Source organism: Pagrus major, chromosome 24 (genome assembly GCF_040436345.1).
Source record: "Pagrus major chromosome 24, Pma_NU_1.0".
Taxonomy (NCBI): Eukaryota; Metazoa; Chordata; class Actinopteri; order Spariformes; family Sparidae; genus Pagrus; species Pagrus major.
In genome coordinates, this window is record NC_133238.1 from 14,536,560 (window position 1) to 14,564,001 (window position 27,442).

A 27,442-nucleotide genomic window follows, 5' to 3' on the forward strand; every position below is an offset into this window, starting at 1 on the left:
TGTAACCAGGTCAGTAAACACGTCTCCACTCTGTCCTGCATGTTGGGTCCTATTGACCTGCAGATTATCTGCAGCTCAGCTCGAGGCAGAACAGCTCCAGTACCACCAAACTACTGCAATACAAGTACACAAGTACTGTCAGCTTCATGTAGTAGAAGTGTCCTCCATCACTGATGTCATTTTACTTTCTTATACTGACCAAGTTTGCATTTTTATAGTTAATGTACAATCTTTAAGTAGTAGAAGTATAAAGTAATATAAAATGTAAATTGTTACGTACGGAGACATTTACACAACACGAGTACAACGTTTATGTACCACAACACCACATAATTCATTTTCTATGAAACGCCAGAAAAAGTGGAAAATGCAGGTTAATGATGAAAACAACACGTCAGCATCACATAAACTGATCACAGGAACTGACGGACAGTTTGAAACACAAAGCCTGAAAAACTGGATAGAAAACATCTGTTGTAGCTGTTTTATTGACACAACTTACAGTTTAAGACCAAACATGACGATGACAACAGTAATCAAGCAAAGTAATCCATTACATTACGTTATGCTGTCGAGTTGTAATCATGAAACTTTTCCCAAATCTCAGATATTTCGAGCCACAGAGACGTTTACAGATCGAAGACATAACTGTTCAGTCCAGCGTCCTCCGATGTCTCGCAGCTTGTTGAAGATACGTTCTTACACTCAAATCATTTGACAAAAAGTAAAACTACTAAAATAAAAGTGTTTCCTGTTATGAGTCCACAAAATGGACGCCGTTCTGAACCTAAACCCGACAGAATCTGTTGACGCGTGTTGTCCCGTTCAGGTTGTCAGGTTGTGTAACGAAGCTTCCGTGTTGTTCGTCTGCTGACCCGGCGTCGCTGTTCGGTTGTGGATCCACTCCAGGTAGTTGGACACTCGGGTGTAGATGCCGTAGTTGCCCGGTCGGGCGCAGCCCTTCCCCCAGCTGACGATCCCCAGCAGGAACACCGTCTGCTTGTACTTGGTCACAAGAGGTCCGCCGCTGTCGCCTTTGCACGAGTCCTGCCGGCCCTCGATGTATCCGGCGCAGAACATGTTCTCCGTGAGCACCACGCCGCTCTCCTCCACACACTGCTGCGTCCGGATCCGAGGGACCTGCAGCCGCCGCAGGATGTGTGAGGTGGGTCCGTTCTCACCCCTCCTCCCCCAGCCGCTCACCGTGTGCAGGTTGACGGACCAGAGGTCGCGGTCCGCCAGGTTTCGCGTCGGCAGGCAGGCCGGGACGGCGTACTGCGTGTAGACGATGGGCGACGCCAGGCGAAGGAGGGCGATGTCGTTGTCGGCGGTGAGTTTCATGTAGTTCTGGTGCATGATGATCTCAGCGACCTGGATGACCTGCTCCGTGCCCTCCTTCACCTCCGTGTTGTGCTCACCTGGCAGACAAAGAGCGAATCAACAGGCAGAAGAGTTTCTCACTGAGCTTTAGAAGCTGTCAACACAAAGACAAACACACAGCAGCACACATCTGGAGACTTCATCTACGTCTTTATTCAGACTAAATTCTAAGGCGCTTTAATTAACGATGACATTTAAAATCCAGCAGCAGGTTCAAGACAGACGGTTTGTTTTGCTGTGAACGGAGGGATTCGTACCTGCAACCACCTTCAGGTGCTGAGCTTCATAGTCCTCCAGACAGTGAGATGCTGTGAGGATCCATGTGGGTTTATAAATCATTCCTCCACAGAAACCTTTGCCTTTGTGCACCAGCAAAACCTCGAGAGAGCAAACCAAACATTTGTGTTTAAAAAACTTCAGTTTTTCTTTTCTAGACTGATGGAGAAACAAAACAACTAAAGAACATGTTGGTTTCGTTATAAATCTGACTAACAGCTTCATAACCAAACATTTCCTGTAAAACTTTCATCCAAGTAAAACATAGTTGTTATCTTTGTAAAGTTTGGGATTTCACTAGAATCTGCTGTCAGAGGTTAAAGTCCAGTCAAGTAACTTCAGGACTTTAACCTCTGATCGTCCTGACAACCAAACGTCATGAGTGAAAACAACCAGTAGAGTAAATGTGTGAACTGTCCCTTTAATGTGAGCGTACCTGCCAGGGGCATTCACCTTTGGGGCACTCTGTTCCCCCGACGATTCGACCTCGAGGGTCCAGCTGATTGTTTTTGTTTTCTCCCTGCAGGACGGGAACCATTCCACACGCTAACGACTCTGAAACACACAAACACTTTGTGTCATTAATAATATCTGTGATATTATAATTAAAAGTTTCAAGTTTCATCTTCAACTGAACCAGCTGAAGATGTGTTTCTCATATTTGTTGTTTTTATCTAAGCTGAGCTGTGTTGTTTTAATTTACCATCTGAAAAACAACGTTTTTGACTATTAGGGTAAAAAAATTACCTTAGAAATTAAAAAATTAATAAAGTGTGGAGATAAGTCAAACATTTGAGAGGCAGAGAAAAACTTCTGACTGCAAATGATCAGATATGTCGTTGTTTAGAGAAACTAAGATAAGTCAGATTTATAAATCCAGAAGATGTTTAACATTTCATATATTTATGTGGCAAAAATTGGCTTTTAATCAGTTTCAAGTCAAAAATAAGTGACAGACAGATCAATGTGCAGGTTTGTGATTCACAATCATTAAATTCTCCACCCACCTTTTGCTACGCAGCTCCGCCCATCAACATCCAGGAAGTAGCCGTCTGCACACGAGCAGTTGAGTCCTTGTCGTCCATCTTCTTCATCACAGTAATGATCACATCCTCCGTTCTCCAGCAGGCAGGTGTCGGGGACGGTCAGCGTCTCTGAAGCCGACAACACGCTCACGTTTTACATATTTTGTTTATTTCACTACCAAGAAAACATGATAGTTAACTTGTTACATTCAATATTGATGCTGAAGCTGAATTTCCAGTAATTTCCGTATCAAGTTTTGATACTTTTTCTTTTAAATCTAATGTATTATAGAATAAAATATCATCTGAAGTCATAAACATGTAGATCACAGAATAATGAACTTTGACTTTTGACATTTTTAAGGATCATTTTTAGGTTACACTAAGTAAAAATGTACAGAAGAGGATTAGGGCCACGTAAAATATTTTTTGGGGGATAAATGTCAGAATTCTGCAAAGAAAATGTACAAGTACAGTTGTGTGTCATCTGCATAAAAGTGTACGTACATATTTAACAGCAGCAAAACTGAAAAATGACACTTTTAAACATCTCCACAGCTGTTAAGAAGGACTCATTGTGTTACTGTCTGTGTAACAGGTCTTCTCATCTATGGATCAAACCTCCTGAGCCGTCAGGTTTCAGTAAAATGTGTGTATGTTGCTCACCGAGCTCACAGTCGAGTCCATTGAACTGAGGCAGGCAGAGGCAGGCGTAGGACGAACCCTGGGTGGAGCAGCTGCCACCGTTCAAGCAGGGGTTGGACTTACAGCTGTCCGGGACTACAGAACGACAGTGCAGTCATTATGTCATGTTTGAGTAGAACAGATCACAGAATACAGATATCTGCAGCTGTTTGAGGACCTCCAACCATGAATCATAGAGCTGGATCACCATGTCCAGTAACCAGGACGTTAAAGTCAGAATGTGGCTCATAAATAAAATCTGTGATAAGAAGAAAGTTGGAAACACAAACTCAGGGTGGAGGGCAAAGTTTAAAACAACTTTAAGGGTTTGTATTTTATTGTTGAATCTTAATTCCCCTCGTGGGATCAATAAATATTCAAAAATAACGGATTATCTTGGAACACGTGATTCAAATTTTATAATCCAGATTATTCACATCCTGGACTTTATTGCCTTTAATCTGTTTGTTCAACCTTTATTTACACAGGCTGATCCAATGAGAGCAGGTCAGTCAAGGGTCAGGTCAAAGTTTTGCATTTTTGGTAATTTTTCAACCTTTAAAAAGTCGCCAACATTCCCGCCGATGATGCTGCATTTCCCCATACGTGCAGATTTTATGAGCCACTGAGCAACATGTCTGGATCAGGGTTGGAACAATCGCTAGCTTTGGTTAGCAGCTAGCGTGGCTGATTTTTCCACTGTATACTTACCGTTGTATGTTTTCCAGAATTCATCCTGAAGAAACAGAAAAGTCAGAGTGACTTTATTATTCATCCCAAGAATATTATTTGTGTTACAGTCAAAGAGGAAACCAGTCTGACCGTGAGCTCTGTGTGTTCGAACACCTCCCGGGCTTCTTCATAGGAGCATTTCTCCTCCAGACACTCCCGCTTCAGATCTCCCATCTGGAGCTCCTCGAACCAGCCCGAGTTATACCTCCGAGTCCGGACCAGTACGCCATGGGCTTTATCTGGATCCAGAAAGACTACCAAAAACAGAAGGAGGGAAGAGTTCAACAGAACTGTGTTAGCACACAGCCTCTGAGCCTGTTGTCCAGCAGCTAACTAGTAGCATAGCCCCTGAGCAGACTAACGTTAGCACAAAGCACACACTGTGGCGCCGGGTAGCCGTTTCAGACTGACGCAAGTTTGTCTTCAGCTTCTCCAACTTTTTTTCTCTGACTTTAATTTTGAGAAAAATGTCTAAATTCTGAGATTAAAGTAAAAGGCTGGACAGGAAACCTGCACAGCTAAAGCTATTAGAAAGCTAGTCGCACAAGAAAGGCACAGAAAGTGCAGCCAAAGTTTCCTGATGCTAACGTGTTAGCTTGACGTTGGTGAGTGCCAACACTAGCCATGCCCCTTGTTAATGCTCAATATGATAGGTGTTTTCTTGAATATGGTAAATTAGCATATTTAGCCTCTGAACCTGTCGTTCAGCAGCTAGTTAATGCAGCAGCACAGCCCCCAGCACTTTTTACACTGAAGTACATTCGTAATGGCTATTATGTTTGTGTTTGTACGATTGTGTCAATTATCAAAGTTGTTTATTTACGTCTTTATAAGACTACAAAATTAAAAACAGCTTATTGAATATAGCAAACTAACCGCTAACACATTTACCAGCAGGTCAGAGAGAGTTGCGATAGCTCGCCGGTTTAAAAAAGCTCGGACACGATGTAAAAAACCACGTAGCAAACGTGTTAATCAGGCATTTCTGTTAGTTTACAGTCCCGTCATAGCTCCACAAACATCTGATGCTTTCAGTGCATCACTGGACGTGATGACTCACATGAGTCACGGACAGGAAACACTTTGAGATATTTTGACCTTTATCTTCTTTTGAGTTTTCTGAATTTCATGTTAAACATTACGCCTGCCAACATGCGTGTTAGCACGCTAACGTTAGCATTCCTTTCACCATTGTCTTAGCCTCTCAGAGCTGCTAGCATGACCGTAGACTCTTTATTTCGTCTTATTCCTTCGTGACTAAAGTGGGAAAGATAAACAATTTGTAGCTTTCGTCTTCTGCAGTCGGACATTTTGTCTTTCCTCACCTGACGCCGTCCGGCAGCTGGAGAAGCTGAAGACGAAGGTGACGAAGACTGTCAGCCACATTTCAGCTGACAGTTGGCTGCTGTGCTGCTTCTTTGTGGACCCAAAGGTACAAAGTCTGATCCTCCTCCCCTCCACCATCGATCACATGTTCCCAACAGAAATACTGACAAATGTGACCTGGACACACTGACAGCTGCTGATTCAGGCTACAGACTAACGTTAGCTAACGTGACTAATCGGTTACAGCTAACGAAAGACTTCTCATGACAGTGTTGCTGTTTTAAGCACCTCTTCAGTAGCGACACCGCTAATTTAAATGATCTGCCGGCGTCAGAATCGTTCATGGTGTGACAGAAACATTTATTATTAGTTTTCCTGATCCAGGTTCAACTATAAATAATGTTTAATGACGTTCTGGCTTTTTTAGCGCTTTGCTTTCCATCACGGATGTAACGCAAGTGGCTAAAACCGCAGCTATGTTTAGCTTAGCTTAATTCTCTTTTTAAAACAGAAAACTACACCTTCTGCAATGTTACTTTTAGTTTCCAGTCACAGTTACAGTCCAACATTAACACCTTAGAAGCGTTGCACCCTGAACCAGAATTGGGCGGGCTGGACCAGAAGTTGATCATGTACGCCTCATATTGATATGGATCGACCAGATTTGACTATAGTTATTATTTATTCAAAAACTATTTACAGAACAGCCTCAGAATTGAGCTTCAGATCATGTTTTTGAACTTCAAACCCAGTGAGGCTTTTCCATCATCACGAGTACGGATATTGACTCACGTTAACGTCCAAGTTGTGATTACGTCTGGGAAGCTTTTTTTTCTGAAAGCTTTCTTATTAGAGATTGGCGAGTACACCATTATCTCCTCTGTTCAACCAACTAAAATATGTGTATTTGTTTACAGAATGGTGGCAGCTTAACCCGGAATTGGGCGGGCTGGACCAGAAGTTGTTGGTTAAAGCCTCATATTGATATGGATTGATCAGATTTTACTATATTTATTGTTCATTCAAACACACTTTACAGAACAGTCTCAGAATTTAGCTTTTTTCAAGTTTATAGTAAACTTGAGTGAATAAACTTCAGCATCAAGACACCAGATATTGACACAGTTTACTCGGACGATGCTACTTGATGCCTCGTGTCCACAATCATACGTTCTTCAACCAAAATGAAACGGTGCTATATTTGGTCAAAACAGCTGTTCAGGTTGTTATAAGTAAACTTACAGAAATAACAGATTTCTTCCATAAATCTAGACAACATTAAATTAGCTTACCTGCTTATGTTTTAAATGACATTTACATTAGCATAAAGACTATAGCATAAAGTATCAGAACATTTGACTTTGTCTTTTATTTTATTTTTGTTTGACAGGAATGAATTAGAGAATCAACATCTCACAGATTGAAATCGTCCCTGTAGATCTTGAATGATGAGCCACAAATCTGGAGATTTTACAAACCAGAGAATATAAATTACAAAATCACCAGAATTTGAACACTGTTGCTAGACGATAGTGATTAACAACTCTGTTATGTTTCTAATATTGTTTCATGCTCTACACTATGTTTTTATCCTACTCTAACTTAATAACATGATCTTCATTGCGGTCTGAAACCGTCACATCCCCGTTGTGACCTTGGATTCAGCCAGTGGACATGATATCATTGATCCAGCCCAGGAAGTTGCTGACTCTGGTGTAGACGCCGTACAGGTTTTCGTTGGCGCACCCTTTTCCCCAGCTCACCACACCCGTCAGGAACCAGGTTTTCTTGTAGCGTGTCACCAGAGGTCCACCGCTGTCACCCTGGCAGGCGTCCTTGCCGCCGGTCTTAAAACCAGCGCAGAGCATGTTCCTGGTGATGTTGAGACTGGTGTGGAGGCGACACTCCTGCAGCGGGACCCTCGGCAGCACCAGCCGCTGGAGGACTCTGGATGAAACACCGTGTCGCGACAGGCGGCCCCAGCCGGACACGGTGGATTGACGGATGGTCGCCAGAGTTCGGCTGAAGGTGCTGTTCTGGGCGGGAAGGCAGATGGGAACCACAAAGAGACCTAGTTTGATGGGGCGGTGGAGCCTCAGCATGGCCAGGTCGGTGTCGGAGCTGGACTGGTTGTAGTTGCGGTGGATCACCATTTTGACCACACGTCGCTTCTGCTCAGTCTTCTCATCCACCATAAGGTCATGTTCACCTTCACAGGGACAACATTTTATATCAGATTAATAACAAAATGAGAAATACTTTAAGAAGAGGAGGATTTCTGTTTATCATCCCCTCAAAATACATTTGTTTTTACCTCCTTCCTTGTTATTAATGTGAAAGTTGAGGGTAGCAGGTGAACAGTTTTAGGTTGCTTGGAATTAGAATCACTGAGAACGTTTGTTGGTCGTCACAGATCAGACACCCTGGTTTAAAAATGGCTTTACTTCCTACGGAAAGTGGCATCAGGGCTCAGGACAGAAGTCTACAGGGGTTGATTAAAACAGAACATCACCTGCTGCCATGTGGCAGGAGATCCAGACTACAGAGCATCAGTGACATTAGTGAAGTGAGATGTCATTGCTCATTGACGCTCTACGTTAGACACGTAAATGGATACGGACCAGCGGAGCAGTACCTCCGGTACTCGTGGGGGGCAGTGTAGCCAATAGGACAAGAGGAAGAAGATTTAAACATTTGTATGATTTTACTTGAGTTGGACGGTGGTGAAGGAAAAGTGTAGGTCCGTGCGAGACCCTCCACACCCTGCTGCCACGCGGCAGGAGATCCAGACCACGACACTACAGAGCAGCTTCTTTCCTCAGACTGTGAGACTCCTGAACTCGTCCTTTACCTCCACTTAAATACGGCATGATTCAAATATGAAAGACTGACGAGACAGACAACATAAAACACAAGAAGTGTAAAGTTGGACCGTGTAGTAAACGTACCCACGACGACTTGGAGGTCGGCAGCAGGTTTTCTCCAAACGCAGTGAGCTGCAGTTAAAATCCACTGATCTGACAGGACGATCCCTCCACATGAGTGATTAGTGGAGGTCAGCAGAGCCTGAGCAGGGAGGCAGTGTTATCATCACACTGTTATATACTGTTACATCCTATAATTAGTCTAAAGTACGTCCAAAAACATGCCTGCCATGGACAGTGTCCTTTGGGGCAGGTCTGCCCGTTAACAACCCTGGGGGCAAAGAACATCAGAGGTCTTCCACAGGCCACCCTATCTGGACCGGAGAGACGATCAGAAGGAACATATGTTACACAAGAAGTCAAAAAACCACAGGATTTTGAGTAAGTTTATCCCAGGACAATCTGAGCAACAACCTTCTCGTCGTCTATGCCGTCTGAAATGTCCTCTGTGTTTATTTAAACTTGTCTGACCTTGAGGCAGGCAGGTGCTGTTGTCCTGATCCAGACGGTAACCGGGAGAGCAGAAACAGACGCGAGAGCGATCCGGCAAATCTCTGCAGAAATGTTCACATCCTCCGTTTCTGAAGCGACAGCTGTGGGACGTCGCACGTGCTGCGAAGAGACGCAAGAAACCCACCATTTTTAATTTTAAACTCAGAACAGAAACTTTTTCATCAACCGTTCATAGAAACGTTTCAGTTGCTGACGTACCTTTGTCACAGTTGTATCCATGGAAACCAGGTGAACACTTGCAGACGTAGGTGTCGTCGAGGCGAGTGCAGGTGGCTCCGTTCTTACAGGGAGACGACTGGCAGTGATCCACCGCTGCAAACAGGAAGACGCAGAAAAACTTAACAAAGCATTTTGTTACATTTTTATAAGTAACGCTTTCAGTATTTTTACAGGTTGGTGTCCACACTCAAGTCAACGATCTGAATACTTCCCAAGTTGAATCCCAGGTACCTGTGTACATCCTCCAGAAGGCTTCCTGAGTAGAAGAAGAAACACAATTAAAAGACAAAAACATTGACGACCTTAATCCACGTTTGGATCGTCGACTCTGGAACCGACCAGCTGCTGCGGCAGGGCGAAGATCTCTTTGGCCTCCTCGTACGAACATTTCTCCTCCAGACACTCCCGCTCCAGGTTTCCTCTCTTCAGCTCCTCCAACAGGAAGTTTGCCCGACGAGTACGATGCAGGAAGACGTTGGCCTCTGGTCTGCTCACAAACACTCCTTCATATTAAAATACAGGTCAAGAATACAAATTGTGATAACTCAGGTTCGTTCAGGGTAAAAGTTCTGTTTGTCCAATGTGTTGTCAAATCCTTCATCATTTTCTGAAAGTAATCAGCAAATTATTCAATAATGAAAATAAGTGTAACTTATTAAGCTTAAGCTAACATCAATCAATAAATAAATAAATAAACAAATGCCATGCCAATATCAGTGCTTATGCTAGGACATGCAGTTTAATATTTAGCTGCAAGTCATCAAAAATGGTTTAAATCGTTTTTTAAAGAATGGGCGCAGTTTACAAGGTTTACTAACGTTATGGTATACGGTTTAATAAATGGTTTGAATAGTTAGCTAACAGTTTAAACAGTTAGCTAACGTCATGATAAATGGTTTAATAAAGTTTAAAGAGTTCCCTAAAGTAATTAATATACAGTTTAAATAAATCGGTAAGAATCATCAATAAATAGTCACTGATACACAATACATTGTCGCCATTTTTCATGGAGCTAGCTAGGGATGAACCTCAGTCAACCTCAGTCTGGGGCGTTAGCATGCTAACATGAAGTAATTATTATGATTACAGTGTTCGGTTTCGGATGTGCTCCTAGCGTCGTCCCACATGTGGCCTGAAACGTGTCACGTCTATCCAAAAAATACATTGATATTAAGATTTAAATCATAAAAATGGAAGTGTGGGCGGCGACTCAGAAGTCTGGAGGGCGGCTTCTTCATCATTCTCAGCCGTACTTACGCTAAGCTAACAATATTGGTAATGCTAGGACACACAACTCCAATGAAAACGATTAAAAACCTTTTTTTATCAAAAAGATTCACGAAATCCCTCTGATGTGTTAGCATGCTAATGTAGCTTTAGCAATTCGTCATCAGAGGAGAACACAGCAGATTGCAACAGGGATCATCACAGAGCAGAGACGTGACCAACTGTCGGTCTAATTTTCCAGCAGAAGAAGAAAAAGACGAGTATAAGAAGAAAAAACCGGGGACTGACCTCCAGGAAACCCAGTGCATGCTGGGATAGACGCAATGAGGAGTCGTAGGAAGAAGAGACACTTCGTTTCTCCGTTGATCGACGCCATTTGTTTTTCTGGACTGATCAAAGGTCAGAAACAGCCAAAAAACACACAAACCCCTCCGTCACAAACACACATGAACACAAAGACACAGCACAGCTCACAGGCTGATTATCCACAGACACACAAACACTCCTGGTTTCACACAGACTTTATTCAATGTGAGCACAAAGTGAACATGTTGACTTGTTCATTGGATTTAAGACAAAAGTACAAATTAAATAAATGTCAGAGAGTTGATCAGTTTTTAAACACATCAGTTTAATATGTTGTTAATTTATTCACATTTTACAACCACAAGTAAAAAATATGTAAACAAAACTTGATTAAGTGATAAAGAGTTTTGCATGAAATTAAATACTAATAAAAAAATGAGTACATCTTCATTGTTGTGCGTTTAGACAGGAAGTCAAACAGATTTATTTGAACGTTTAAAGCTGCAGTTCCCCTCCAGTCCTCCGGGGGGCGACGCTGCTCTCACTGCAGCTCCTTCAGGATGTCGGGGATGAGCTCCTGGCCGTCCCTCAGTTCGTCCTTCCACTCCTGCGGGATGACGGCGCCGCTGTACGCCGCCGCTGCCCCCAGCAAGGCTCCCAGCGCCGCGCCGCGGTTACAGTTCTCACCTGGAACACAAACACGACGTCAACAACAACAAACAACAACAGACAACAAGGTCAACCAAAACTCATCAGACTGAATTTTCTGACGTGATGTTCATGTTACTTTATTTTTCTTTTGGAAAAAAAAACAGATATTTCAGCCTACGGTCATGCTAGCAGGGCTAATGCTAGTAGCTCTGTGAGGTCCGTGATTTGAGCTAAATGCTAACGTTAGCATGCTAGCATTACAGCTTGCAGAGAAAAATCACAATGTTTTTAATGAAGTGAATCTTTCCCTGTCGACTAACTTGTGTACGAACCTCCACAGTTGGTGTTGGCCAGGATTCCTCCTCTGGGGTCGTCGTGGAACTCGTGAGCCAGATAAAAGAGGCTGGACAGAGCTCCTGTGGATCAACAGACAGGTGACGGTGTGATTAAAGGATTTATTCTCCGTCACTAAAGATCTTTATGTTTCGTGATGCAGAGCGATGTGAACCTTTAGTGTAGCAGGCCAGGCCGAGGTAGTTCACCGCGCTCTGATGCACCTTCAGCCGCTCCTGCGACGCCGCCACAAACCTCAAACACACACAGTGAAAGTTCCCTTTATTCTTTCATGAACTGTTCCTGATCCTGTTCCTCAATGCTGAAACATTCGGTCAATAAATAAAGGGACATATTCACATCAGGTGTGACTCGTACCTGGCGGCCTTGCGGCTGTAGCTCTGGCAGGTGTCCCAGGCGTCCAGCCTCCTCAGAGCGTGCTCCGCCTGCTGCCGAACGCTGGCTCCGCCCAGCACGGCGTGCAGCGCCCGGCTGTATATCGACACGTACTCGGGCACCTTCGGGTGGGGGTGGGTGAGCTTCACAAACTCCACTGCTGCCGAGAGCTGAGAGACACAGGCAACTGAGTACATCTACTCGAGTACTGCAAGATTTAAGGTACTTGAACAGCCGTCAGAGTGAAAAGTAAGACAGTCAATGCAGTTCACTCACTGCTCGCTCCTCATTGGCCGAGGCAGACAGCAGGATGAAGGGGAGGGTCATGGGAAGGCAGCCGATGGCGTCCAGCTGGCCGTCAGCGAACGAGGAGCTCAACATCCGTCTGGAGCGTTTTTCTGCAAACTTCAGAACCTGAAAAGACGGCGAGGAAAAACCAGTCAGAACAGAAACACGATGAGGCGTCGGCTCCACCGGGCTGCATTTGTTTTACCTGACTAGGTGACGTCGGCCTGGTGTCCTGCCAGTCTGCGAAGAACGAGCGGTGGAAGGACTCTGCGTAGGTGTCCTGGTGCGAGCCGGGCGTGGTCAGGAAGTGGACGTAGTCTGACAGCACGGCGGCTCGAGCGTCCGGCTGAGAGACGTCCGTGAAACGCCCGGAGACGAGTGAGCGAGCCGCTCGGAGAGAACAGAGGACGTTCAGGGTGTTTTCACCGGACTGAAGACCTGAAACACAAACGCACCTCTGAGTGTCTCCAACTCAACAACTCACTAAACTGACACATTTGTTAAGGGAGTCTGGGGACAAAGAAGTCGCCTATACTGGTTACTGTTTAGTGTATCTGTAAAATGTGACATGTTTAGATCAATAAAATGTCTGAGTGTAAATTTGTCACTTTGGGCTCTGAACATTTTATTCTTCATAATTTTTGGGGCATTTTACAAACGAAGTCCAAACGAAGCTGAACCAGACGATGTTTCATGTGTTTGAAAAACGATAAATTGATTATTGAAGCAGTTGACTCGACTAACTGATCAATCGTCTAATGGCAACGAAGCTCAAACTCGTGCCGGGACACATTTGTCAGTTCAGTACCTTGATGATAGTGGACCGATCCGTTGGAGGCCGTCCACAGGTTCAGTTTATCGTGGAGGATCACGTTACCGACCACGTCAGGCCGCTTGGCGCCGGACGACCAGGCGGTCCGACCGCTGCCTGCTGCAACGCACAAACAGGAAGATCAGAACAAACGTGACCTGAACCTGGGCTCATTTCCAGAACTTGCCAGGACTCCATGAAAGAGTTTCCTACTGGTGTTGGAGAGGTTGAGGATACTGGACGGGTGTCTGCTTCTGGGCGAGTTGAAGCTGGAGATCCAGCCGCCAAAGTCCCTCCTGATGACGTCGATGTCGTAGTACCAGTGGACCGGCATCGACATGGAGTCGGCCGCACACATCGCCCACAACGCCTCGCCGACGGACCGCCGCACCTGAGCCATCTCACCTGAGGAGGAGTGTCCAAACGCTGACGTCAGAGAAACAAGAGGTGTCCACCTGGAGTTCATACCTTACAAGAAACATCACCAGAGGCATTGCTAGCTGCTGCTAACTGTAGCTGCCATTAACTAGTTAGCTCAGTTAGCCATGCAGCTAGCGGTGCAGACTGGATAATTTCAGGGTTTTTTTTTTTTTTTAGTTATAAATTAAGATTCTCACATATTAAACCTTTAAATGACCACCCTCGACTTTACATTGAGCACAAGCTCTCAGGTCTGTCTGACGTTGGAAGCTACGCTAGCAGTTTCCCCCCGCTTACAGTCTTTGTGCTAAGCTAGGCTAAAAACACCCGGACCCGTCAGAAACAGGTTCATGGGCAGTGAGACTGTCCTGGTGCTGTGATGAGTCTGTCCTTCACAATAAATCAAGATGTCTCCTGATGACTGAACGTGTTCTCTGTCACAGAACACACACCTGTTTGGACCTGCCCGGTGCCGAAACAAACCCACATTACGTCATGTTATTAACGCTTACAGTCCTGTAACACCTTTAGTTCATGTCCTCTAGATGAGTTTGGTCTCCGCTCACCTGTCATGAAGCCCGTGGACCCGCAGCAGCTCCTAATGACTTTAACTTACATAAGTTCATTATCACAGTTACAAAACTGCACAGGGAGGGGCTAGCCTCAGCTAGCACCGCCATGCTAACACCAACAGCTGCTCGCGACGCTCCGCTCTCGTCGCATCAGGCCGTTAATATGTTTCCGTTCACATGAAGGTGTATTAAGTTAAGATGTAGCTAATATAACGTTTTGACTGAAGTTATATTAAAGTGAGTTTGTTTGTAAGTGCACTTCGTACCCGGCGCAGCAGTACGGTGGTCCGTGTGGGTCAACTCGAGGAAACGAAGCCGGTAGAGGGTCATGTTAAACCCTGCGCTGAGGCTTCCAGGCAGACGGCGGTTAGAATAAGCAAACTAATACCGGTTAATAATGATTAACAACTCAGTTCACGTACAAACAAGAAAGGAAAACGTCGTTTCTCGTTGTCTCGATGAGCACACGTTAACGTTTAAAGACAAAAACTGCCTTGAAAACAGAAATCAGGGCGAAAGATTAAACCAGATTTCTACGGCGGCCGTTGTGCATCAATAATGACGAGAACGTAAACGCGCTTAAACGCGAATATGAGGAGAAGCAGACAGCGGTGTTGAATTAACCATAACTTTTATTAAACTAACTGTTCACAACTTTAATCGCGTAGCGGCACGTTTAGCATCGTTAGCTCCTCGGGAAGCTAACAGCTAACGGGCCGTTTTGTATCAGTCCGGCTGAGCGAGCTAGCTGAGTGCTAGCAGGCTAACGTGCGTGTGATGGAGGAGGAGGAGGAGGATTCAGTGGATCCTCAGGATGTTGGTAAGAAGAAGGGATCTCTTGTTATTTGCTGACTGACATCTTCATGTAAGCAGCTCACAGTCTGTCACAGTGTGTGAAAGCGGCGGACACACGTGTGATACAAGTTTGATGTCGACCAGGTCAAGTTCTGCAAACAATAACAACAAAAGAAACCCGTGAACTACTCCTTTACTTCACTCACCACACACACAGTAGTGATGTCACACGTCTGTCAAGTGTTTTAATGAGTTTCTGAAGTCTTTGAGTTTGAACAGTCTTTGAAATGACCCTTTTTTTCTGTCTGCACCTTCAAAATAAAGGTTCTACAACTGGTTTTTAAGCTGGACCAGGTCTGATGTGGTTTGTTTGTTTGTTTGTGTGTTTTTCAGAACGGGCCAAAACCTTCTGGGCCGGCGAGGACGTGGATCAGGTCTTCACTGACGTCTTTGACTACCTGGATCACCTGAAGAGAGTCCTGCAGAAGAACACGGCGACAGATAAAGGTCTTTTAATTGATCTCTTCTTTGATTGCAATAAACAGGAAGTGACCTCACGCTTCCTGTTGTGTTGACTTCCTGTTGTGTGTCGATCAGAATATGTTCAGGGCCTGAAGCTGCTCGAGGTTCTGGACTTCTCTCGTCCGGCCTCGGCTCAGGACTCCTCCGTGGTTCAGGTGGTCATCGGCTCAGGTAAACACAGACTTTTATTCTGAAAAACCGCGACAGTAGGTAGAAGAGTAAAAGTAATTGTGCTTTGAATCGAACTCTGTCAGTGTGTGCATGGAGTCTTATTTTGGTGGTGTGTTCCTGTCCAGGTGGGGTGCTGCCGGCTGACTTCTCCCCCCACAGCTCCTCCCCCTCCTCCCCCCTGCCTCCCTCTAACGGGCCTCCTGCAGCCCGGGAGGAGCTGCTGCCTCCTCTGACCCCGGTCCAGCTGCAGTACTCACTGCACACCTGCTGCCAGGTCGCACACGCACGCACACACACACACACACACACATGCACTGTATAAACACTGTGTGTGTGTGTGTGTATTTTAACATCCCGTCTCCCTGCAGGCCTGCCTGTCCAGTGTTCCCAGCATGCCTCAGTCCACGCCTCTGTTCTGGGGTCAGAACCCTCTGAAGGTGCCGCTGCTCTGTGGCTTTAAGAGGCTGACCGCGGTGCCGCTGATGTCATCAGGAGGGGGCAGGGCCTCTGACGGCGAGGGGCCCGAGGACATGGAGGAGTGGGACGTCCTTTACAAAGCGCCGTGCGGACGGAGCCTCCGTAACAATGAAGACGTGATGCGTTTCCTGTTGGCCACAGACAGCTACGACCTCCTGCAGGTACAACGATCCGAGTGCAGAAGTAATCAGTACTGCAGGAAAACAAAATGGCTGCTGTGATGACGTCATGGTGTCGTGCAGGTGTGTAGGAAGATTTGAATCCGTCTCTTTGTGTCCTTCAGGTGGACTTCTTCACCTTCAACCCCTCTGTTCGTCTGGACGTCCCCCCCCCGGCGGGCCCCCGGCGGCCAGAGCAGGACCTGAGTCGTGGCGTGGAGCCCACGCCGGTGGAGCTGTGCGTCGGGGACAGTGGCGCCCGGCCGCCCGACTTCCGCTACAGGAAGGAGCGCTGGCCACACGGCTGCTTCCTGAGTCGCGGACCAACGCTGTTCAACGTCTGCTGCGACTGCACCGACGGCTGCAGCGACGCACAGCGCTGCGCCTGCGTCGCCACGACCAGAGGAGGGCGCCATTACAGTCATCACAGGCTGGACGAGCCCGTTCCGTCAGGGTGAGACAGAGGAAGAGTCGAAAATAAAACGGCTGATACAAATGACTGACCGTGATAAACTGTGTGTGTGTGTGTGCAGGGTGTTTGAGTGTGGGCCGTGGTGCGGTTGTGACCGGGCTCGCTGTCTGAACCGGCTGGTCCAGAGAGGGATCAGAGTCCGCCTCCAGGTCTTTCAGACTGACGACCGCGGCTGGGGTGTGCGTTGCCGTGACGACCTGGACTGCGGCACATTCGTGTGCATATACGCAGGTGAGACGGCGTCGACGTGGAGGAGCGAGTCCGAGGATCAGTCCTTGATCATGTGATCGATTTGAAACAAATGTCTGCAGGTGTGATCCTGCGGAGGGCCCAGAGTCCCACCAAGCCCCCCTCCCCCAAGCTGCCGAGGGCGGAGCTCCCCTCAGACGACGAGGTGGAGGTCGTCACCGAGTGGCTGGCCCCGCCGGTGGTGGAGGGGCGGAGCAACCTACTGGAACTCACCTCGCCGCCCCTTCACGTCCCCGTGATCCAGAGACCTGCTGACACCGACGCTACGACCAGCACGGCACAGGACAGGGAGCAGGTCTGCTAATGAGCTAATGTTAGCATGCTAACAGGCTGAACTAAGAGGGGGAACATGCTAAACATTGTAACTGCTAAACATCAGTTTGTTAGCATTTAGCTCAACATGCTAAACATTAAAACTGCGACAAATCAGCATGCTAGCATTTAGCTCAAGTACCACTGTGGCTCAGTAGTATTGACTCCTCGTGCTGTTAGCATAATTTCTACATGCTACTAGTGATCTGTTATATCAGTCTTCAGCTGTAGCATTAACATGCTAATTAGCTGATGTTAGCATGCTGACATGCTAAATGAAGAAGGTGAACATGATAGATATGTTAGCATTTAGCTTTAGCACCACTGTGACTCAGTAGCATTGAGTCTTAGTGATGTTAGCATGATATCTCCATGCCTCTAAGACACGCTAATAGTGATCTGTCAGTTTGTAGCATTAGCATCAATAGCATTAGCAGCAGCTAGCTTATTTAATTTTTTTGAATTGAATCTTTATTAAATGTTTTTGTTTGTTAGTCTGTTAATTAATTTGATTAATTACTTATTTTGTTATTTTTACTTTTTCTGACCAGAAGACAAAAACTGAGCAGTTTTCCTGTTTTCTGTCCTTCAGACGGTGTTGGTGGGAGGTCCAGCACCTCCGTCTCCTTCAGCTGGTGGGTCAGGTGACCAGTCTCCAGCTCAGGAGAAGACTGTGGCCATGACAACAACCAATCCTGAGGCGGCGGCGGTCCACGGCGTGAACGGTACCGAGACGAAGAGCCAGAAGAGTTTAAAGCGAGCGATGAAGGTGGAGGACGTGAACTTCCTGGACGCCAGCAAGGAGGGAAACGTGGGCCGCTTCATTAATGTAAGAGGATTTCAAGAATAAAACCGGGATCATTGGAGAAAAAGCCTTAATTAATAAAAACTGTTCAAAACTCCATTGAAAAAACAGTGAATTTAGTGAGGCTGCCGTTATATTACCTCTCATGGTTTCGATAGAATATTAACACAAAAGCTTACAGTGTTCAAAACATTTAAATTATATGAATGAATTATTTATACAGCAACAGGCTCCGTCAGCCTGTATACAAAACCAGATTGAAAAATGATGGAATTTAATAAAACCTGTTGCGGCTGTCATGAAATGACCAGTTGTTAATGTTCAGAACTACATTTGAAGTATCATAGATTTAAGTAAAATGTAATACATAAGCCACCAGTGTCTCTAGAAAGTATTGCAGACACAAAAACTACAACAAAAATTTCAACCTATGAATTATCTACATCCCATCAGGGCCCGTCAGGCAGCAGTGAACAAAACTACAGTGAAGAAACGTTAAATTTAGTAACAACAACCATCAAGTGACATCATCATGTTCAGAACTACATTTGAACTTTGTAGATTTTACTAAAAACTGTTGAAGGCTTCCATTATTTTATTTATTGTGTCCTGTGATGTGTTTAGTATTTGTTTTTATCATCAGTTTAGATTTACTGAAATCCCTAAAGAAGAAACAAGAAACATTGTGATTTAAAAAAAAAACTTTTGTCTTAAATAAAACAACAATACTAAAATGATTGTGTCCAAATTGTACCTGGAATTTGTGAAATGATCAATATTTAGCCTCTTAACTTTGATTTAACGTGACTTCCTTTATCTTACGTGAAGACCAAAAAGAAAAGAGCCAGCTGGGGTCAGAGAGATTTATTAAAGGGAACGTTGTGTGTTTTCTGGAGGAAGTGATGGAGCGTAAACTTACAGACATCTCTGACACATCTCTGCGCCCTACAGCACAGCTGCCAGCCGAACCTGTTCATCCAGAACGTCTTCACCGACTCCCACGACGCCGCCTTCCCCGTCATCGCCTTCTTCACCAACAGGTGAGAAAGAGGACGCAGAAGAAGACACTGGTGGTTACTTATCGTAGCTTCCTGATGATAACTGCTGTGATGGTCTCTCTGTCAGGGTCGTGAAGGCCGGCACCGAGCTCACCTGGAATTACTCCGCCGACACGCGGGGCAAACAGGAAGTGGCCTGTCTCTGCGGCAGCAGCGGCTGCCGGGGACAGTTCAGCGTTGAGGACAGCCTGTGTGACGTGTGCGAGCTGGAAGGTGAAACGCAGTGACCATCAGCAGGTCCACACACTCACACTGGACATGACCCCCCAGAAATATCTATTTTTCTACTGATGGAATAAAACGGTTTGAAAACGCAGCTTCTGTACATGTTACTGTTTTTATAATAAATGAGCTCAATTTCACAAATCATTTTATTTTGAAAGATTGTCCCAATGTGTGTTTGTGGCTGGTTTTAGTTTAAACAGGACTTTTATCTTGAAAACCGCTCAGGAAAAATGACTGTCAGTGAAACTTTTATTTTGAAATTTCAATGCAAATAAATCATTATGTGATTTTATCATTTAAAGGCTTAATTAACTGAATAAGTACTCAGATGAATTTAACGTTATATTTAATGTGTGGTTTAATACATAATTAATTATATGATCTAAAGCTTAATCGTCACCATTAATTTAAGCATTATTTATGTATTTATTAAGCATTAGTTTATATAACTATTCATTGAAACTATAAATTATATATTAAGCAATGAGTATTATTTTATTTATTTAAGCATTTCGTTACTCGTTATATTTTAGCGTTTTGTTTTATTGTGTATTTACTCATTATGTTATTTATTAATGTATATTTGTATTTATTATTTCGTTTCGTCTCGGAATCGTCACCCAGCTTTTATTTTGAAATTAGAAATAGTCGTTGCGAGAGGGCTTCCTGTTACATCCGTCTCCGCAGCTTTTATTTTGAAACTCCACACCGGATCCCCGCGTGTTGTTTATACGTCGTCCTCCGGTCCGTCTCACCGACTCTCCTGCAAGCGTCGAGCCCGACCATGAGCGCTCTTCTCCGGGCTGCGTGTGTGCTCCTCCCCGGCCTCCTCTGGGCCTCCTGCTGCCGGTTCCGGATCCCGCCTCACGACCAGGTGGCCCGGGTCGCGCGCTTCGTCGCCCACCAGTGCGACTGGGCCTCCATGGCCACCATCTCCACCCACAAGCCGGCGGCCGGACAGCCCTTCTCCAACGCCTTCTCCGTCAGCGACGGGCCCGACGGCTCCGGCTCCGGGGTCCCCTACATGTACCTGACCCGCATGGAGATCTCCGTGCAGGACCTGGAGGTACCGTCCGCGTTACTGTTGGAGCCCGCGTTACTGTTGGAGCCCGCGTTACTGTTGCAGCCCGCGTTACTGTTGCAGCCCGCGTTACTGTCGGAGCCCGCGTTACTGTTGCAGCCCGCGTTACTGTTGGAGCCCGCGTTACTGTTGGAGCCCGCGTTACTGTTGGAGCCCGCGTTACTGTTGTAGTGTTTAAAATGTGAGAAACTTCCTGTAAACTCAGTTTCAGCTGTTTGTGTCATGGCACTGCAGCTCAGGCCGTAGTGTTCAGAACTGCATTGGAAAAACAGTGAATTTAGTGAAGCTTCTATTAAACGTCCTGTTATTGTGTCTGTTCAACACAAAGTATCATCAGAAAAACTATTTATTGTCCAATCAGGTGAGTCAGCAATGCACAAAACAAGGTAGAAAAATGATGGATGTCAGTTTTGAATATATAAAGTTGAAGTTGCCAAATGTTCATTCTGGAGCTTGTAACGAGTGCAGTGTTCAGAACTCCATTTAAAAATTACTGAATTTAGTGAGGTTGACGTTAACTTTACATACCGGACTGTAGTTTACTGTAATATTTAAACAAGTCTGTAGTTTTCACCGTAGTTCAAGTATTTTGAACTTTGAACCTGCCACAAAGAAAGTTGTCAAGTTTAAACGTCTCAATCATTTATATTCTGCTCCAGTCAGCAGTGAATAAAACCACGTTTAAAGATCAGGGACTTTGGTAGAGACGCTGAGTGCAGTGTTCAGAACTGCATTTGAAATATCATTGATTTTTAGTAAAAACAATCAAAACTTCTTGTGTCCTGTGACCATAAATTCTGCTGCTACTTAATCACCTTTTAAGGTATTTTTATAATATTTCTGTTGAATCTTTCACGTCTCTGCATCGTGTAAAACTGCCAGTACGTCTCAAATGTTTCCTGTATAATGAATCTAATGTTGTCTTTGAAGTGTCACAGGAGTTACTGGAAACTATTATATTAAGACTTTGTGCAAACTTGAAATCATCTCCTATGATATTTCCACAATGTTGCTATGGGAATTATTACCATTCAATAGTTCCATAGGGATTTGTAGTGTTTTAAGAAACATGCATTTTACAGAGAACTAAAGAGTTAAAAAACAAGTATTTTATGATGTTATTTCATAATATAGAGGCAAAACTTTATACTGAATACATTAAAAATATCTCCAATGGTAGTATTTGAATTTTACAAAACTCACAAACTTGCCATGTTTGCGATAATACAGCTCTAATATTAGTATATTTGGGTTTGTTGTGTGTCTGTGATACGCCTCTGGATCAAACAGTTTTAGTTTAAAACATTTGTTTCCTGCAATATTCAAATAGTGTTTTTTCTTCTTTAAATGTTGTCAAGACATCTAATTTATAACCTCACTAATTAAATCAGTTTTACTCTTTTTCATTCTGTATAAACTTGCTGCAACAGAAGTCACGATTAGTAAAAGTTATGAAAACACGCAGCTCAGGATTTATGCAACAGTCCGTGACTCAGCAGTTCCTCCACAGAGTGACTCAGCAGTTAAAGTCACATGTCAGAGCTGAAGTCATGTGACAGACACCAGTGAGTGATGGACGCAGGAGAAGTTTGTATCAGTCTGTTAATGTCAAACTAACGAGGACGTTTATCTGCGTCTGTACTTTTAAACTGTCTTCAGTCAAACTGACGTATGTCAGAGAAGAGGGTTCAGGAAGAGTGACTTTAAAATCCAGTCTCAACCTTTCAAACAGTGTTACATCATGAAATGTGCTTAAGTTGTCCATATTTCAAATTTCAGCCGTGTACAGAACTACATAAGAAAAACATGGAATTTAGTAAAAAAAAACTCATTGAGGCTCCTGTTACATGACACGTCTGTAATGTTCCATCTGGAGATTATCAGTCTCCAGTGTTCAGAACTCCCTTTGAAAAAGCATGGATTTTAGTACGGCTGACATTAACTTTATATATTAAGTGTTGTTAGTGTTCAAAATGGTCGACTTTAAAAGCTTTATACTTCTGAACTTAACAGCTTAACAAAAACACTACCTTTAAAAACTACCTTAAAGAGTAAAGTCAGAACTTTATCATTGTTTATACACCAATAGGGTCCTATAAGCAGTCAGCAGTGTACAAAGCTGCATTTAAAAAACATGGGATTCAGTAAAAACCATTTAATGACACGAGCAATGTTCAGAACTACACAAGAAAAACAACCAATTTAGTAAAAACATGGAGGCTGAACTGTAACGTCTGTGTCCCTGCAGGTGAACCCGCAGGCGTCTCTGTCCATGTCTCTGGCTCAGACTGATTACTGCAGACAGCAGGGCTTCGACCCCCAGAGTCCTCTCTGTGCTCACATCATCCTGTCTGGATCTGTGATGGAGGTACACACACACACACACACACACACACACACACACACACACACACACACACACACACACACACACTCAGCTGTGTATCCAGGTGGTAAAGAACAGTCACATGACCTTCACTCACCTGCCTCCTCTGCTCCAGGTGAACGGGACAGAGGCCGACTTTGCAAAGAGAGCTCTGTTCAGTCGACATCCAGAGATGATCGACTGGCCGTCTGATCACAACTGGTTCTTCGCCAAGTTCAACATCACACAGGTACACACCAGTACTACTACAGTACTACTACTACTACAGTACTTCTTCTAATACTATGGCTGCTACTGTAAATACTCCTGTTGTTAATTGTACTGCTTCCACTACCATAGTACTACTAACAGCAGTACTCTGTGAACTACTGCAGTCAAACAAACATGAAATCTCTGACAAACCAAACTCCATTCATTTTCTGGAACATTTAACCAGATGTTGGTTTGCTGACGGTGTATCAGTCGTCAACCTGCGTGTTCCTCCGTGTTTCAGGTGTGGGTGTTGGATTATTTTGGCGGGGTGAAGACGGTCACTCCAGAGGAATACTTCCAGGCAGAGCCACACAGGAAGCACCACTGATGGTCAGAGCTGCTGGGGTTTGTAGTTCTGTTTGTTCATGTGGACTACAACTACAACATCACAAGATACGACACCGAGTCGTTCTGCCAAAGAGATCAAATGTGTAAAACCTTCATCAGAACATAAAAAAAGAAAAAGAAGATGAAATATGCAAAATGTAAAAAATTAGGAAGTAGAAAGTTAAAACTTACTGCGTCATAATTTTGTTTTTTTGATTTTTGAAGTTCTTTTTTTTTTTTACTTTCTTCTGACGCTGCAAGAAAATGTAATATCTGCAAACACAAGCTTCTTGTTCAGACGTTGTGTTCACTGGTGTTCAGGAGGTCGACGGTGTGAAGCTCGGGGATCGAACCTGTGACCTGGTTGCTGGTTTGAATCCCGTCGGCTTTCTATGAGACACACGATCAGCTCCTCCTCACAAAACGTGAACACCTCCTCAGGAGCTGCTTTTCTTAATGTTTAGTGTCAAAATCTGCAACAAGGACGAACAAAACATGAAAAACTGATTTTTGTTAAACATCGCGTTCTCGTCCTCATTAAAATATTTTAGTTTGCTCCAAAAATCTCAGTTTTGTGTTAAAATATCTTTAATAAGCGTCTTTGTTCAAGAAAATAAGACTTCAGTAGAAAGTTATAAGAAATGTTATGGAATAATTTAAAATGACAACAGGAGATAAAAGTATTCAAAACCTTTCAATCCACACTAACAATCCTCATCATGGTATTTATCCGAATAATCAACAACCAGCTGATCAATATTCAGGTTTCAGTTTGGAGGATAAAATGAACAGCGAGCTTCTGTTCCTGTCAGAAGTCAGTCGGCCACACGAGGGAGCTGCTGAGTTTGAAATGAAACACAATGACACTATTGTCATAACAGAATAATTCATATCTTTAATTTCTCTCCTTAACATTTAAATAAAAAGTGCCTTTTTCTATTTTCTTGCCTTTTTGTGGCTCAGCACACCAAACTCCATTCACTAAAACTACGATTTAAGGTGTGTGATCTTGAAACTAACAACAAACTGCACTTTATAACTTTATGAGATGAGCACAGTAAACAAGAGTAAAGATTCAGATGTTACAGGAGCAGGTTGACCTGCACACGACAAAACTAATTAAACTAGTTTTTATTATTTATACTGAAACAGATTCTTAATAAAGAAAAACACCACAGGATCACAATCAGTTCATCTTTTAACTACATCTCCCATGAGTCCTAGCTGCTGGCAGGCTGTCAAACAGTCATGGGAGCTGTAGTTCATTGAGTTAAATCTAGATCAAACCTCAAATGTGGACAAAAACTGAAAAGTGTTTGAAATGGTACAGAAATCACACGCCAGAGGGGCGGGGCTTGTGCATGTGTGGGCGGGGCTTTGTCGTGGAGGGGCGGGGCATTCTCTTTTTCTTGTCAGCGTGATATAAAATCAATAACTGATCATTTGTGACGCCTCAGACGTCGGTTCACTCTCAGCTTTCTGCTCCTGAACGCTGCAGGGAAACGAACGCTGTCGTGATATTCTGACTTTGCTGTGAAGATTTATTTTTGGAGAAAATATTCATGAATGATTTGTATAAATAAAGTTTGTGTGAACGAACAAAACGGCTCCACCTCTTCTGTTTGTGTCTTATTGTGACGACCCGTTGACTCTGATTCGGCGCTGACACGTCTTCCTGTCCTGGATGAATGAGACGCACCTCTTTTTATCTGATTTTAGTGTTTCTTCCTCTTTTTATTAGTAAATAGTAAAAGATATTTCACCAGTGATACAATAGAAACATGAACAGACAGCAGTGAGCAGCATCAAACACCAGGGGGAGCTCCTCCGTCCCCACAGCAGCGTGATGGGAACAGTCCTCTCCTCACACAACATAAATATCAGACTGTCCAACATGTTTTGTACCTTCAGATGTGTTGTTGTGAATATCAGTCACCTTTTCATGTCACGTTCAGTTTTCCTCCACATATGAAGCAGGACGACTCTGATGTGCAGAACAGTTCTTGCTGTGATGTCAGAGGTGGCTCCGCCCGCAGAGCTCAGGATCGATCACACCGATTGATTATCGATCTGAGCTGCCGGCCAGTAGAGGCTCAGCCGAGTGTTACATAAGCAGCTGTTTGTGTCTGTCAGAGGGGAACAGCTGTAAGAGAGCAGCGCTGGAGTCGAGCAGGTAGGAGCTCTATACAAGTACTCTCACCACACTGTGCAGGTACTTGTACTGTACTGTAGTATTTGCATCCTGAGCTACTTTAAACACATTTTAAAGGCAAATATTTTGCAGATCTAAAACACAAAACTTTTGCCTTTAAAAATGAATCTGATGCATTTGTAAACATGAAATATAAGCTGGATATAGAAAATGACTTAACTCTTAGGTTTCATTTTAGTTTAGTTTAGTTTGTCTGTATTTCTGCTTCTACTTCAAATATTTATATATGTCCTTCAAAACACTTCAACAGAAATCAAGTTATGGTCATTTTAACTCATTAATGTAAACTCAGTCATCATCTCCTCCTGATGATATAAAGTCAGGCTCAGTCATCATCTCCTCCTGATGATATAAAGTCAGGCTCAGCCATCATCTCCTCCTGATGATATAAAGTCAGGCTCAGCCATCATCTCCTCCTGATGATATAAAGTCAGGCTCAGCCATCATCTCCTCCTGATGATATAAAGTCAGGCTCAGTCATCATCTCCTCCTGATGATATAAAGTCAGGCTCAGCCATCATCTCCTCCTGATGATATAAAGTCAGGCTCAGTCATCATCTCCTCCTGATGATATAAAGTCAGGCTCAGCCATCATCTCCTCCTGATGATATAAAGTCAGGCTCAGCCATCATCTCCTCCTGATGATATAAAGTCAGGCTCAGCCATCATCTCCTCCTGATGATATAAAGTCAGGCTCAGTCATCATCTCCTCCTGATGATATAAAGTCAGGCTCAGCCATCATCTCCTCCTGATGATATAAAGTCAGGCTCAGTCATCATCTCCTCCTGATGATATAAAGTCAGGCTCAGCCATCATCTCCTCCTGATGATATAAAGTCAGGCTCAGCCATCATCTCCTCCTGATGATATAAAGTCAGGCTCAGCCATCATCTCCTCCTGATGATATAAAGTCAGGCTCAGTCATCATCTCCTCCTGATGATATAAAGTCAGGCTCAGCCATCATCTCCTCCTGATGATATAAAGTCAGGCTCAGTCATCATCTCCTCCTGATGATATAAAGTCAGGCTCAGCCATCATCTCCTCCTGATGATATAAAGTCAGGCTCAGTCATCATCTCCTCCTGATGATATAAAGTCAGGCTCAGCCATCGTCTCCTCCTGATGATATAAAGTCAGGCTCAGCCATCGTCTCCTCCTGATGATATAAAGTCAGGTGAAGTCTCGTCGTCCACAGAACATTTCTGGAGCTTCACAGTAAAACAGAGTTGCAGCGTTCTGCTTGATTTAAAACGGAAGAACAACCAAAAAAACATCAGATGGATCTTCTGTGTAATCCGAGTGTCCAGAAGCCCCGAGATCTCAAACTGATTTTTAAAAAATGTTATTTTCGTCCGGAGTCATGTGCAGAGCCAGAGGAGAAAGCTGCAACTCTGTTTTACTGTGAAGCTCCAGAAATGTTTTGTGGACTACGAGACTAATGACTGAATTTTTATATTTGGGTGAACTTCTCCTTTAACACGAGTTAACGATGACTTTTTTCACTGCTTGTTTGAGTTTCAGTTTGGGATAATAAACCGATGTCTTTTTTTTGCCTCTCTGTGTTTTTACTGTGTATTTACAGTCTCTATTTGAATAAACTTTATTGACGTGTTGAGTGGAGGACGAGTTGAGCTGAAGGGGTTAAGACTCAGAGGAATGTGTGGAGGCAGGAGGAGGAGGGAGGAGGGAAAAGGTTTTTCACTTCAATCCTGCTTTACATATTTTCATTCACCTCCTCTGACGGTCTCCACCTTTACTCCTCCTCAGAGTTCCTCCTTCATCCCACCGCTCCATCCTCCTCTTCCTCAGGGCGACTCCATCAGCCGGGTCACCGCCGAGATGCCGGGGACTCTTCCC

At 44.2% G+C, this 27,442-nt stretch overlaps 5 protein-coding genes across 7 annotated transcripts; 2 read left to right on the top strand and 3 right to left on the bottom strand.

Annotated features, from left to right (window-relative positions):
* Positions 1-470: 470 nt before the first annotated feature.
* Positions 471-5,576, bottom strand: f7 (coagulation factor VII). The gene is made up of 8 exons (XM_073495384.1): positions 5,423-5,576; positions 4,188-4,351; positions 4,077-4,101; positions 3,348-3,461; positions 2,664-2,810; positions 2,093-2,211; positions 1,638-1,758; positions 471-1,418 (listed from the first exon to the last, which is right to left on the bottom strand). Exons 1-8 carry the CDS (start codon positions 5,559-5,561, stop codon positions 826-828), a joined length of 1,422 nt encoding a protein of 473 aa, XP_073351485.1. The 5' UTR covers positions 5,562-5,576; the 3' UTR covers positions 471-825.
* Positions 5,577-6,418: 842 nt separating this feature from the next.
* Positions 6,419-10,700, bottom strand: f7l (coagulation factor VII, like). The gene is made up of 8 exons (XM_073495385.1): positions 10,595-10,700; positions 9,419-9,582; positions 9,311-9,335; positions 9,059-9,172; positions 8,819-8,959; positions 8,573-8,661; positions 8,372-8,489; positions 6,419-7,632 (listed from the first exon to the last, which is right to left on the bottom strand). The coding sequence occupies exons 1-8, from the start codon at positions 10,680-10,682 to the stop codon at positions 7,085-7,087; spliced, it is 1,287 nt and encodes a 428-aa protein (XP_073351486.1). The 5' UTR covers positions 10,683-10,700; the 3' UTR covers positions 6,419-7,084.
* A 109-nt stretch (positions 10,701-10,809) lies between these two features.
* On the bottom strand, positions 10,810-14,467 carry LOC141020344 (uncharacterized). Of its 3 annotated transcripts, none has more exons than XM_073495387.1 (9): positions 14,350-14,467; positions 13,305-13,496; positions 13,089-13,208; positions 12,486-12,718; positions 12,269-12,406; positions 11,975-12,162; positions 11,772-11,851; positions 11,596-11,679; positions 10,810-11,299 (listed from the first exon to the last, which is right to left on the bottom strand). In XM_073495387.1, exons 1-9 carry the CDS (start codon positions 14,411-14,413, stop codon positions 11,154-11,156), a joined length of 1,245 nt encoding a protein of 414 aa, XP_073351488.1. In that variant the 5' UTR covers positions 14,414-14,467; the 3' UTR covers positions 10,810-11,153. The 3 variants fall into 3 exon arrangements, with proteins under 3 accessions (XP_073351488.1, XP_073351487.1, XP_073351489.1); XM_073495386.1 differs by having other exon boundaries at positions 13,089-13,211; XM_073495388.1 differs by lacking the exon at positions 14,350-14,467 and adding an exon at positions 14,078-14,342 and having other exon boundaries at positions 13,089-13,211.
* Positions 14,468-14,706: 239 nt separating this feature from the next.
* setdb2 (SET domain bifurcated histone lysine methyltransferase 2) lies at positions 14,707-19,471 on the top strand. Its single transcript, XM_073495383.1, has 11 exons — positions 14,707-14,903; positions 15,272-15,385; positions 15,476-15,571; positions 15,697-15,845; positions 15,940-16,209; positions 16,332-16,660; positions 16,740-16,909; positions 16,990-17,222; positions 17,832-18,068; positions 18,996-19,084; positions 19,170-19,471. The coding sequence occupies exons 1-11, from the start codon at positions 14,861-14,863 to the stop codon at positions 19,327-19,329; spliced, it is 1,890 nt and encodes a 629-aa protein (XP_073351484.1). The 5' UTR covers positions 14,707-14,860; the 3' UTR covers positions 19,330-19,471.
* A 567-nt stretch (positions 19,472-20,038) lies between these two features.
* creg1 (cellular repressor of E1A-stimulated genes 1) lies at positions 20,039-24,977 on the top strand. Its single transcript, XM_073462395.1, has 4 exons — positions 20,039-20,393; positions 22,657-22,776; positions 22,910-23,023; positions 23,288-24,977. The coding sequence occupies exons 1-4, from the start codon at positions 20,112-20,114 to the stop codon at positions 23,372-23,374; spliced, it is 603 nt and encodes a 200-aa protein (XP_073318496.1). The 5' UTR covers positions 20,039-20,111; the 3' UTR covers positions 23,375-24,977.
* The last annotated feature ends 2,465 nt before the right edge of the window (positions 24,978-27,442 follow it).